This window comes from Mustela lutreola, chromosome 3 (genome assembly GCF_030435805.1).
Source record: "Mustela lutreola isolate mMusLut2 chromosome 3, mMusLut2.pri, whole genome shotgun sequence".
Lineage (NCBI taxonomy): Eukaryota > Metazoa > Chordata > Mammalia > Carnivora > Mustelidae > Mustela > Mustela lutreola.
Genome location: NC_081292.1, coordinates 175436441 through 175450240, shown reverse-complemented (window position 1 = coordinate 175450240; position 13800 = coordinate 175436441). Strand labels below are relative to the sequence as shown.

The window sequence follows — 13800 nt, the reverse complement described above, 5'->3', positions numbered from 1 at the left end:
CTTTTAAACATGAGGAGAGAGAACTTATGGAGGGGGATGAATCTTCAGACAATCACAGAGTTAACATAAGTTGACTCTGAGAGGACAACAGGAAAAAAGTTGACATTGGGTGTTATCAACCAGAAAGCCAGCTCCTTCTGTTGTCACTGCTACTAATGTTCTCCCCACCCTCACCCCACTATACACACACTCCTCTTAGACCTCCTTCTCTTCTTCTGCCTTCTTTTCCTTCCTCCTCTTCTCCATCATCACCATCATCACCACTATCCCACCATAAGAAAGTATAATGAGCAGCATCTCCAGAAGGCCACCTAGGTGCTAAGCACTGCTAAGGGCTTAACACAGATCTACAACCTTCACAATCATCCCATGAGGTAAGTAATATGATTACTTCCCTTTGCAAGGAAGTTACACAGGCAGTGAGTGGCACATCCAGGATTCAAACTCCAAGGCTTTCCCTATTGACCATTATACTACACAGCTTCAAAAATACATGCAAATTCCTGGATAAGCTTCAGGGATTTGTGTCTGGGAAGAACAACTCTATTCTCCAATACAGCAGCAGCCAGGACAGTCAATTCTGAATGCAGTGGTGCACTATGATACAAAGACATTCATTTTTGGTGAATCCCAGAAAACCTGAATTCTTGCGGGAAGGTCTTTATGTCTGGAATCTCAAATCTGGGAAATCTTATCGAATAGTTGGGGGTCTTAAAATGTACCATTTCTATCTAGAACGTAGAGAAGTCAATTATTCAAGCATATAAGGTAGCTATGTGGCCAAAAAATGAAGGAGATTTCCCAAAAGTGTCCAAACGAACTTGAATGTTAAACAGAAATACTAGAGTGAGCATGCAACTTGTTCCAAAAAAGAAGGAAAGCTGTGTTTTGGTGAGAAGGAGCACAGTACTCATAAAACTCTTATGTCTTTTCTGAGGAGAGCTTAACTTCCTCCTTTTCCTCTGGCTTCATTCTTATCTTCTGCCCAGTGTCCATCTGTCTTGCTTCCAACAGGAGCTGGCTCCTAGAAACTCAGAATCTCCTACTGGGTGTCTTCCCTTGGGATGTCCTGGAATCAGACTTCTCTAAGAATGCTTCTGCCACTCTGAAACCTAATAATTATCTCATCCCTCAAAGCTGGGCTTCAGAGCTAGGCCATCCCACAGTCTACTACAGACTATAAGAACACATTCAGAGTTTCACTGTGGACATTATGAATCAGTAAATAAGAGCACAAAGCCAAGGCAGTGTGCTTGATATTGGATGAGGATGATATGTGGGCAGAGTAGCCAAGACAATTAACAGCTAGAAGTTTCACAAAATCATACAGGATTATTAAAGTAAGACTGTCTCCCTGTTCTAAAATTTTGAGAGAGCGCTGAATCCTAACCACTAGACCACCAGGGAGCGTCCCTGTTCTAAAATTTGAAAGTGAATTTTTTTGAAACTTCAGAAATTAAGGATAGAAAGAGGTCCACATTTTTACAACAAAAATATCAAATATATAGAAAATAAAATAATTCATAGAATCTTGATTTTATATGAAAATCACAAGATTTGTAAATTCAAATCCACTAAAATGTAATAATGTTTAAAACTTGAAGTGATTTTCAGTTAACTTGCATTAACCAAAATTTTTTTTTCTGGAATTAATTCCATTTATTTTTGGTACAATATAAATAAATACCTATGATTTTGTTCACTCAAGAAATATCTATCAATCTCTCATTTAATATCAAATACCATCTGGGAACTGCAGATATGAAAATGAATTTGATTTGCCTGAAGTAATAAACAGATTGGGAAAAGTTAAAGGCATATATTACAATCACTAAAGTAACCACTAAAAATAATGCAGAAAGATGTAACTAGAAGTTGATATAAAATTCAAATAGAATGCTAAAAAAAAAATTGAATAGCACAAAAGAATGCCAAAAAGAAGGAAAGGGACAAAAAATAGGTGAGAAAGATAGAAGAGAAATAGAGAAATGGCAGAACTAAATATGGCCATATCAACTACTTTATATGAAAATAGGCTAGAAATTCCTATTAAAAGCCAAAGAGTGTCACACTGGGTTTAAAAAAGAAAAAAGGTCAACTATATGCTATAAGATACACATTTTAGATTAAAAGATACAAATAGATTGAAAGGAAAGGCTAGGAAAAGATAACCACACAAACAGTATACATAAGAAAGACTGGCTATGTCAACAGCACATAAAATAGATCTGAATATATAATTATGATCAAAAAATTAACATGACAGAAAGCTACAAATATTATAAATATATGGACTTCATAGCAGAACTTCAAAATACCTGAAGCAAAAACTGAAAAACTAAAAGAAGAAATAGATAAATTCTCAAACATAGTTGAAAACTAATGCTTCTCTTGGTAACTGATAGAACAAGGTAGAAAATATCAATCAAGACACAGAAGATCTGAATAACACCATGAACCACTTTACCCTAATTTATATACATATATAAGACACTACACCCAACAACTGCAAAACATATATTCTTTCCAAATGGATGTAGTGTGTTCAAGATAGACCCTACACCAGACTATAAAACAAGTCTCAGTAGGTTTCAAAAGACTGAAATCTTGCAGAGAATTGAATTAGAACTGAACCATAAACCATCTAGGAAATGTATTTCCTAGTATTTGGAAATCAACACTGTCCAAATAACATATTCATCAAGGACAATATTTTGAACTGAATGATAATAAAAACAACATAGAAAAATGTATGGGATACAACTTAACTAGCCTAGATAAAGAAAATAAATCTACAATTGTTCATATCAGGAAAGAAGAAACATCTAATATCAATGATCTGAACCCCTACTTAGAAAACTAGGAGAGGAGGATAAATTAATCCTGAAGTAAAGGCTAGGAAATAAAGGTAGAAAAAGAACTCAATAAAAGAGAAAACACTCAAGCAATAGAGAAAAACAAAAGAAACTCTAAGCTGGTTCTTTGGTTTTTTTGAAAAGGTAAATAAAATCAATCTTCTTGAGAAATTACCAATGGTAAGAAATGACAAAAGGGAAAACATTATAGATCTACAGGTATTAAAAAGATTGTTACAGAATCTTCTGAACAATTATATGCCAATAAATTTGACAATGTATAAGAAATGAACAGATTTCATGAAAGATGAATATTATCAGAACTGACACAGGAAGCAATAGAAAATCTGAATAGCCCTATATCAATTAAATTCAGGATTAATTAACTGAGTCATTCATAACTTTCCAACAAGGAAAACTCCAGGGTTAGCTGCCTTCACTAGTGAATTCTATCAAATATTTAAGGAAGAAATAATATAAATTCTTCACATAGACTTACAGAAAATAGAAGAGGGAACACTGGGCAACTCATTTTATGAGGCTAGTATTACTCAGATTCCAAGGATATTACAAGATATTACAAGAAAACTACATGAACATAGACTCATGAATTCATGAACATAGACTCAACTCTCCATAGCACAACATTAGCTAATAAAATCCATATATATATATATATATATATATATATATATTCAAATTATCTAGGATAGTATAAGCTATTTTTTAAAATAACAACAACAAAGTTGGAGAAGTTACATACCCTGATTTCAAAGCTTGCTCTAAAGCTGTAGTAATAATGAAATGTGGTATTGGTGAAAGAAGAGACATGTGCATCAGGGGAACAAAAAAAAGACCTAAATGTAGATGATTAATTAGTTTTCTATCTAGGTGCTAAGACAATTGAGTGGAGAAAGAGGTCTTTTCAATGAATGGTGCTGGAACAATTGGATAGCCATACGTAAAGGAAAATTTAAAATAGATCCTTGCTTCACACCATATTCCTAAATTAAGTTAAGATAGATCATTGACTTAAACCATAAAAATATAACAAAAAAGAAAACATAGGTGAACTCTTTGTAACCTTATTGTAAGTGAAGATTACTCAGATAACAATAACAACAAAAAAGGACAAACAAAATAAGAAAATGTTAATGAACTGGGCTTCAGCAAAAGAAAAATATTTGTATTTCGAAAGACACCAATAAAGAAATGAAAAGACAAGCTAGAGAATGGGAGGAAATATTTATATTAAATATATCTGGCAAGGATATTGTGTCCAGAATATGTAAGTAACTATTATGACTCAACAGTAAGAAGGGAAACAATTAATGTTTTTTAAATGGGGGAGAAGATTTGAGCAGACACCTCAAAAAAAAAGTTCTACAATGGTTAAGTACATGAAAGATATGTAGCATCGTTAGTTATCAGGCAAATGAAAAGCGTACTGACATACCACCGTATAACTACTACAATAAAATGAGGAACATTGAGGACACCACAAGAATGCGCCACAAATATGTGGAGGCACTGGAACTCCCATACATTGCCGGCGAGAATGCAGAATGATACAACTCCTTTGGAAAATGGTTTCTTTCATAATTAAACATACATCTAGCCATTTCACTTCTAGGTATATATTCTAGAAAATTGGAAACACATGTCCACACAAAGCCTTGTATAAAAATTTTCACAGTTGGGGCACCTGGGTGGCTCAGTGGGTTAAGGCCTCTGCCTTCGGCTCAGGTCATGATCCCAAGGTCCTAGGATCAAGCCCCACGTCGGGCTCTCTGCTTGGCAGGGAGCCTGCTTCCCTTCCTCTCTCTCTGCCTGCCTCTCTGCCTACTTCTGATCTCTGTCTGTCAAATAAATAAAATTTTTTTTTTTAATTTCACAGGAGCTTTATTTGTAATAGTCCCTAACTTGGAAACAAATCAAATGTCCAACCACTGGTAAGTGGCACTTAAAAAGCTGCTATCCATACAATGGAACCCAACTCGGCAGCAGAAACAAACTGCTGTTATACTCAACACAGATGGGTCTCAGCATCATTCTGCTGAGTCAGAGAAGCCAGACACAAAAGGGCACATACTGTTTGATTCCATTTATGTAAAATTCTAGAAAATGCCGAAGAATCTGCAGTGACGGAAAGCAGATCAAGGTTTGCCTGGGAATGGGAGTAGAGAAATATGGACCACAAAGGGGCAAAAAATGAGAGAAAAGTTCTGTATCATGACCTGTATCATGGTTTCACAGAATGAATGCAACTTGAATTGTGTACTTTAGGTACTGTTCTTTGTGCAAAAATTATGGTGCAGTAAATTAATTTTTGTGCTGCATTTATTACATTAAAAAAGTCACCCTCTGTCCCTGCCCTTGTAATCCAGAAAAGTAACATGCAGTACAAAAAGTTGATTTGGAACCACTCTATTCTATTCTAAACAGTGTGAAATTAGCTGTAAAGTAGACAGAGAAGGGTTTCTGGCTGCTTTAAAGTAAGCAAACAGGATCATGTATGTGATGAACATTACTAACATTCACCAAATACTTCCAGCTCTCTTTCCGGGCACATGGTAGACTTCATTTCCCTGTCACTTACAAAATGAAGTGTGGCTAGTGAAATGTGAGTGTGTAAGTAGTACGTGTCCCCTCCAGGTGGAAGCTTCTAGAGCAGCTTCAGATTTGGCACATTCTCTCTCCCTTCCAAAGAGATCAGAAAATGTGTTGCATGGGAATTTCTAGGAGGTTCCTGAGTGGCTATGATAAGCAGAGGATCTTCCCCTTTCTCACCTCCTCACACTCTGTGATGAACATGTAAGGAAAATGGGGAGAAAAAAATCTTGTTACCTTAAGCCTCTGAAATTGGGAGACTGCTTATAAGTGTTCCAGAAGCAATCTGTCCTTTCCCACACCACGTGCAGTTTTAGGTGGAACTCTGACAATGTTTTAGAAGAAGGGTTTCAGAGAGAACTTGCAGGGGATGAGCTAGAAAGCTATTGATGAGTGCAGTACTAGGCCATGTAAATCCTGAGGGAACTGATGACATCATTCAACTTCATTCATTTAACAACAGTAAAGAACTCCAAAAAGACCCCTGCCCTCATGGGGCTTCCACTCACATGAGTGAAGCAAACGCTATGCATTTAAGCACTGTGTAGAAAACAAACATATTGTGATGATGAAAAAGGGCAAAGTAATAATATCAAGCTTGTCAGAGGCAATGACCACTTGGTTTAAAACCCTCATCTGCTTTCAGTGTAAAAAGTAGAGGTCTCTGCTCTACATCCCCACTTTACTTTACTTAGTACATTGGATGGGATAACTGGGTGATGGGCATTAAGGAGGGCACATGAGGTGATGAGCCCTGGGTGCTATACCCAACTAATGAGTCATTGAACATTATATCAAAACTAGTGATGTACTTAGAAAAATAAAGACAAATTGAAAACAAAACAAAACAAAAATAGAAAAATAAAGAAACAACAGTGAAAAAACAACTCTCTCGACCCCAAGCCTATTTTTTTAAAAATCAAGAATTCTGATTTATTGACACCACCAAGTGAGTATACCAAATATTTTGTGTGTGTGAGACTATTCTTTTTTATTTAAATGTATGTATAGCTGACCTAGAATATGATATTAGTTTCAGGTATATAACACTGTACCAGAGGGAATGTATGTATGTGGTGTGGAGGTAACGAATGGGAGGTGAAATGTGGCTGTTAGAAAAGCCACTTCTCAAAGTTTAGTGTGAGGAGGCTCAGAGGAGACCTTGCTGAATGCAGGCTCTGATTCAGTGGGTCTGGGGTGGTACCTGAGACTCTGCATTTCTAACCAGCTCTCCAGGAGGCCAAAACTACTGTTCCTAAAACTACTGCACAGACATAGTCAACTAACCTTGCTAGAATATCTAGCAAGGTTCTAGATGTCTTAGTACTTGGCTGACCTCAAGGGAGCTGGTGGGATGTGCTTGGCCATCACCCCTTTCCTACTGAGCTGAGAAGAGCTTATGCCACCATTTCTTACTGGGTTCACCCTCTTTTCCTTTATGCAACTGGAGAATCGGATCCCAAGATAAAATTGTTTTGTGAAGACCCTGGACAGAGGGCTTCTAATGCATTACCACACTGGATTCCTACAACTCCTGACGGTGGGTGCTATGATTATGCCTATTTTACAGAAAAGAAGACCCCACATCAGAAAGGTTACCTCATACGGTAAGTGTGAAAAGGATTCAAAATCTAGAGGCTACCCCAGAGGCCAAGCTCTTCACCACTGCTTCTATCTTTCCGGCTTTACATCCCCGGCTTCCTTCCTGCTGTGTTGCAGCATCAGAAGTAACGTGCACTTGACTGCTGCCTCCCAGTTCAAAGTTAATAAAGCCAAGTCTGATCTGCTGTCAAAATGACTTGGCTTCAGAAAAAAGCAATTAAAAGCCAAAATTGAGAGCTCTTCCAAAATTTGGCCAAAAGAAAGAGTACTTAGCACTGGCATTGAGGGTAGTTTTGTTTGTTTGTTTGTTTGTGTTTTTTTCTTCCCCTAGGAGGAAATGTCAGTTCATGCAATATTATCATACTTGGAATTCTTAGACACTTTTATTCATCAACCAAGCTCCTGATGTCCTATCTCACAAGAGTGACAGGAGACGGTTCCCTAGAGACTTCCCTGTCTACAGAAAGAAGCTACTATGTCTCACACTGCAACATCTGTGGCTTGGACACACCTGTCTTAATAGAGAGTTTAACATATGTCCTTTTGATTTTTCTACAAAGGAGAGGCCCTAATTCAATTCAGCCAACTGAAATCTGCATGTAAAACAGCAGTTCTCAAACTTGGCTGCACGTGGGAATCTCCAGGGAGCTTCAAAACACACCTGAGTCCCACCACTGGAAGGTCTGGTGTGATTGGCTTGGAATCAATTGGGTATCAGGGTTTTCAGAGGTTCCTTAGGAGGTTCTAATGCACAGACACAGTCAACAATTGTTGGCATAAAAAACAGAGGGAAGACAGTAAATTCACTCACCAACCACCCCCCCCATCCAAAGCCAGGGTGAGATTCACTGTCAGGATTTTGCCCAACTACATATCTACAGTAGATCCAGTACAGTAAGAGATCCTATTCTGATGGAGAGCAAGTGGTTCTCCACAATCAGTAACTAAAGCTCCTATTTCCCACGTGGTGCTTGATGACCAAGGACTGCAGATGTCAGCAAACACTGCTTCAGAGCAGGGGGCCTTAAGGTAGAGATGGAATCCAGGTGGTCTGTGATCTTGTATGCAAACAAAAGTAAACGTCTCTTTTCACTAACTTTTCCTGGAAGTTCGGCACTTCCTGCAGTTGTGAATATAGGCAAAAAATTACAATCCTACTGGTAGCCCCTGAGAGGGCACTTGATGGTGTTTCCATGTCACTTGCTAGTTTTGCTGTCACCACTAGTTTGGGATCACAGGTGTTTGATAGATCTGTTGTTAGAGGCAGGTAGTTAGTGCAATAATACTGTCGCTATATCATGACTTTAATAATCTGATAACTGGGGCGCCTGGGTGGCTCAGTGGGTTAAGCTGCTGCCTTCGGCTCAGGTCATGATCTCAGGGTCCTGGGATCGAGTCCCGCATCGGGCTCTCTGCTCGGCAGGAAGCCTGCTTCCCTCTCTCTCTCTGCCTGCCTCTCCATCTACTTGTGATTTCTCTCTGTCAAATAAATAAATAAAATCTTAAAAAATAATAATAATCTGATAACTGCATCCCAGTAAAACTGGGGTTAAATACGCAAGATCACAAAATTAAATTTTGTGATCTTGCGTATTTAATGACATGATTCCGAAAAGGGGTCTAAATATCTCCCCAGAGCCCATATGGCCAGGGGCACAAGAAAGGGCAGGAGCCCTGCTCTGAAGATAGTGCCCTAACAAACCAGATACTGGACCTCCACGAAGAGGACTCTCAGGAGGGAGACACCCTGGACAGAGTTGGCTTTTGGTTTCCTCTGCCATTTCCGCAGATAAGATTTACCCTGAAAAGCCAGTTCAGCGCAGCAGAGAATAGGATGGGCTTTCTCTTTCCCCTCAGCTGCCTCTTGCTCTTGGCATTCCGGAGTGCCCAGACTGCCAGGCTGGTAACTCGAGTCCCCAAATTAATCAAAACACAGCGCCCGGTTCAAGCCCGGGCAGACAAGCCCGGGAGCCAGACAAGCTCTCCTCTGGTGACCCCGGGACCCCAACTCCCCGCCCCGCCCCGCCCTCAGTTGTCAGGCTTCCGCCGCTGCCTGCCCTCATCACCCCCCCCCCCCCACTCCAGACAGGTGCCCAAGGCCCGGGGCAGCGATTGCGCAGTCTGGGCGGTGGGCGCCTTACCTCAGGGACACCCGCCGCGCCGGAAGCCGCCTGGTCGCAGCGCGCGCCGCGCCTTCCCGCCCCGCCGCGTCCAGATCCACGCGCGACTCGGCGGCCGGGTCTCCGCGCTCTCCCCTCCAAGTGCGGCCGCTGCCAGTCCGCGGCGGGTTGAGAAGCGGAGGCGGCGTGAAGGCAGCGCGGCGGGAGCGGGAAGCAGGCTGGGCCACTGGAGTGCGGACGCCCCAGCGCGCCTCCGGCTTAATCTGGGCACGGCCGCTGGCCACTCCCCCAGCCCCGCTGAGCCGCCTCCCCAGCGCACACCCCCAAATTCTCCACCTCCGACCCGCGCCCCCCGGCCCGGCCTCGGCCCCAGGACCTTGGGAGCATCATCTCCTAACCCCTTACCCTGGATCTGCGCCCACCAGCCCCGCAGCGCAGTTTTTTCTCCCCTGCTGGGCACGATGCCCAGGTCGGAGGGACATTGCCTGGTGAGTTGAAGGGGAGGGGGGGACGAGGGCGGGACCTAAGCCACTTCTTCCCTCCCTTGGAGCCGCAGTCAAAAACCTCAGTGGGGAGGGACGGACGGCGTGGCTGAGCCCTACATAACCCGCCCCGGGCGGGCTGGCGAGGCGAGCTTCACAACCAGGCTCCCCAACCCGCGTCGCGCAAGGGACGCGGTGGCCGCAGAGCCTGCGGGTCACTGGACACGCCGGGGCTCTGAGCGGGCGCCCACCATGCGCCCCGGGACGGCGCCCAGGCCGCCCGTGTTGCTGCGCCTGCTCCTGCTGGTACTCCTGGCAGCGGCGCCAACGACAGGCAAGGTGAGTGATGGGCGGCGCGATACCCAGCCCCTCGTCCTGGGAACGCGCAGGCCCCACCCGCGGGGCGCAGTCCTTGAGTCCCGGTGCGTGCGTGACTTTGGGCTCCACGCCGGTGCTGGGCTGGCGGCGTGGGGGATGCGAGCAAGCGGGCATGCCAGGGTAACAGGTGGAATGCGCTGGGGGAAAGGCTGGTGGAAGAGGAGAGGAACAAGCTTGTCTGGTTCCGTCGGAGTTGAGGATCCTGGGGAAAGGCCTCCAGAGGTAGAAGATGATAGATGATGGTGATGATGATAGATTAGATAGATAGATAGATAGGGACCGAGGTCTGAGATAATGGCTAGGGATGAGAACACCGACTCCAGAGAAACAATATGTCATACTAGTGAGTCAGAGCAGGCAGCATGGCCTGGCAGAAAGCATAGAGTGCTAGGGGAGTCCCAGCCCTGACATTTCCTAGATGTCACCTCACACTGAACTCTGACCTCTCTGGGGCTTGGTTCCCCCTTGTCAAAATTCACACTCCAGTGTTCTGTCGCTATTGTTGAGAAATCTTACCACTGAAAACTTATTAGCACCTTAGAAATAAAACTCATGTTAGGATAAATTAAGCAATCTGTCACTTTGCTTTTGATCTATAATCTGAGAGATCCCAGATTAATTTAAATGCACTCCATATTTTCTATTCTTTGCAAAGATAAATTAGGTGTCCTCCAAACTATTATAACTTCTAGTTGGCTTGATTTGAATTCGTGAGAGTCAAATTTAACTTGTCAGATGCATCTGTGATTTATACACTTAAAAAGTTAGTTTGGGTGATAGTGCAGTGAAAGTTTCATTTCCAAAGATGAGCAGTTTTACAATTTCATGATTGAGATTGTGATTGGAAGTTAATAGTCACATAAATATGTGTTACTACCATAGGTAATTTACATACTGTTTCTTTTAAATTAAGACATGAAAGATGAAGCTAAAATCTTCTTTGAGCATCTTTATACCTCTTCCCCTCCCCATCGAAACAAAAGTCATCCACTCACCATTTCATGTTTCTTTCTGGGCATTTTCTATGCATTTGGGTAGACATAAATAGGCCTACAAACAACATGTGATTTTGTTGCTATTTTTTAACATAATCGGTACCATAATATACATATCCTTTTGCAACCTACAGTTCTGTCCATGTTATATGTGATATACATTCATCTCTTTTTCTTTTTTTCCCTTTGCATGATTTTCCACAGTATGCGAATATGCTAAAGTCCATTGAACCATCCCCATGTCAATTTACACTTAGGTTATTGAGTATTTTCCATTTTAAGGAATTTTATAATCCATGTAATCTCTTCGTGTAGCTGGTTCTAACAGAAATGCACTTTGCATAGACTAGGAATGCCCAACCCAATACTTCCGGGCATGGCATTTTTTTTTTTTAAAGATTTTATTTATTTATTTGACAGGCAGAGATCACAAGTAGACAGAGAGGCAAGCAGAGAGAGAGAGAGGAGGAAGCAGGCTCCCTGCCGAGCAGAGAGCCCAATGCGGGGCTCGATCCCAGGACGCTGAGATCATAACCTGAGCTGAAGGCAGAGGCTTAACCCACTCAGCCACCCAGGCGCCCCAGGCATGGCATATTAAACTCATCCAAGTTACTATAGATTGTCTACTATCTTTAATCCAGGAGCAAATAAATACAACAAGCAAAAACCTAAAGAAAGTGTATGTTGTGGGAAGGCATGGGGCAGAGGTCCCGAGCAGGGTTTGCACATCCTTCTAGACTCTAAAGAAGAGGAGAGGTAGGGAGAGGGGAGGTGGGGAAACGAGGGGTATATAAAGATCAGCCTGGGAACATGATGCTCTGTGATCATACAACCTCTAATTATGCCGATTTTTAATTATATTGTCATAGTCCCTTATTAGTTTTTACATGTAACATTATTTGTCTTGAGTTTGGTCAAATCTTAATGACTTCTTGCTGATAATACAGTTAATCCATTTGTATTCTTTTTATCATTGCTTGAAGCAAGTTTTGTTAAAATTGATAAGAATGAGTGTGGCGAAAAAATAATGATACTGTTATGCTGAAAATAAATAAATAAATAAGAGAAAAATTGATAAGAATGATCCGTTTCTTTGCACCTGCTGAATTATATAAGAAAGTGTCATTAGAAACCTTGAAGTGTGTGTAGAGAAAAAGAATAATAAGTCAACCAGTCACTGGTCTAGGGGATGCCAGGATGGCTCTCTCCATAGGATAACTGTGGCATTAGGCAGGGGACTTGATGTCTCTGAGCCTCAAGACGGTCTCTCTGTAAAATGTGGGGGAATTGAAAGTTCCAGAGGGACCAGCCGGTGAGATACTTACTCAGCCCATGGGGTATGGGCCAGACTGTTGACATTCTAGAATTCAGGCTCAGTAATGCCAGAATCCCTGCCTTCTTCAGGAGAGAAGGGGGGTGGGTGAGGAGTGAGGGGGTCCAATTTCCATAAGAAATCTCTCAAACTCCAGATGTTATCAAATAAGTTGAATTTTGGCAAAACACACAGTGTCTGGGTTGTTTTTTGGTTCTTGTGTTTTTGTAAAGGGCTGAACAAACAACGGGCCAAGTAATGTGCGTGTGCAGGCTACAGTTAGCCTCTGGGCGAGCATATCTGTCTTCTTGGGACTGCACTAGTTAAGAATACATTTTGCTCTCAATTTCTGCAGTTGTACCTCAGCAGTTTCTCAAATCAGGGAGGTAGTAGTGGCGTTGACTCCACCTTCTGAGTTCAGACAGGGTGGAACTGTCCACCCACATAATTTGTTCTCAAGTGCCCTCTGTGAAATCCACTGTGGCTTCAGACCTAGCAGCTCAGGGTTTCCTCAGGTTCGTCGCTGTTCCTGGGCCCAGCCCGTCAACCGGAAAACTGGGAGGCACATTGCTGTTGCTGCAGGACATAGATTTGGGAGATGGGCTAGAGAGTGCTCCTCCTCTGATAGCTGCCAAAGGTGAGGTTCATGGTCTGAGGTATGCTTGTACTGCCTTTTTTTCCCTTAAAATTCCAGACAGAGCAGAAACGCAGCAAGCAACTCCCAGGGGCTGAATAACAGCTACGTTTTAGGGAGGATGCTTTCTCGACTGATTTCATTCTTAAATTTTAAAAAGTAAGTTGAATTGGGAAACATTCCAAAGAGACAAAAAGTAATGTAACAGTAACATCAAGTAACATAAAAGTAACGTCTTTCCCTTTAGGGAAAACAGCAGATGAATAAAAAAGTCATACACACATTCTTTGCCCCCTCTTCTGTGTATGGTTTTGTATTTCCACAGTGTGTGTGTATGCGTATGTGTGTGTTAGTCATCACGAAGAATAAATATTATTGTTTTGTTGTCCTTCAAATGCAATAAATGGTTTCACATTAATAGGTACCTTTTGGCTCTTGTTTGTGTCAATCCATATTATGGTTTTGGATTTCATCCATGTTGATACATATAGATGTGATTCATGCATATACATAGGATGTGATAGCTGCTACAAGTATCCAGTTACATAAATAAAGCACAGTTTATTTTTTCATCCCCCCTAAACACAGGAAGTTTGTTTCCATGGTCTTGTTTCAGGAAGTTGGAATGTAACATCTTTGTATAGGTACCATTGTGACAACTAGATTTTGAAAGCCTACCCAAAATGCACCTGTTTCCCTACATCCTCAGCAAAATTTGGTGTGTTTAGATGTTCATGGGCATAAAATAGGTTCCCGTTTTGACTACTGAGTTTGTGGATCTGTTCTTGTTTTAATTGGCAGTTTAGATTACC

General features: G+C 41.8%; 2 protein-coding genes across 13 annotated transcripts in view; one reads left to right on the top strand and one right to left on the bottom strand.

Annotated features, from left to right (window-relative positions):
* The window catches only part of COL4A4 (collagen type IV alpha 4 chain), a 123571-nt gene extending 113899 nt beyond the window's left edge, over positions 1 to 9672 (bottom strand). For 8 of the 11 annotated variants that reach the window (XM_059167835.1, XM_059167838.1, XM_059167839.1 and 5 more), the window contains exon 1: positions 9209 to 9329. The gene's annotated coding sequence lies outside the window, so the exon portion shown is untranslated. Of the gene's footprint in view, positions 1 to 9208; positions 9330 to 9592 lie in introns of those variants that run through there. The other 3 variants (XM_059167837.1, XM_059167840.1, XM_059167836.1) reach the window with 3 other exon arrangements.
* Positions 9548 to 13800, top strand: part of COL4A3 (collagen type IV alpha 3 chain) — a 127260-nt gene continuing 123007 nt past the window's right edge. The window contains exon 1 of one of the 2 annotated variants that reach the window (XM_059167848.1): positions 9548 to 9675. In XM_059167848.1, coding sequence (XP_059023831.1) covers positions 9649 to 9675 — 27 coding nt within the window. In that variant the 5' untranslated portion in view covers positions 9548 to 9648. Of the gene's footprint in view, positions 9676 to 9741; positions 10009 to 13800 lie in introns of those variants that run through there. The other variant, XM_059167847.1, reaches the window with a different exon arrangement.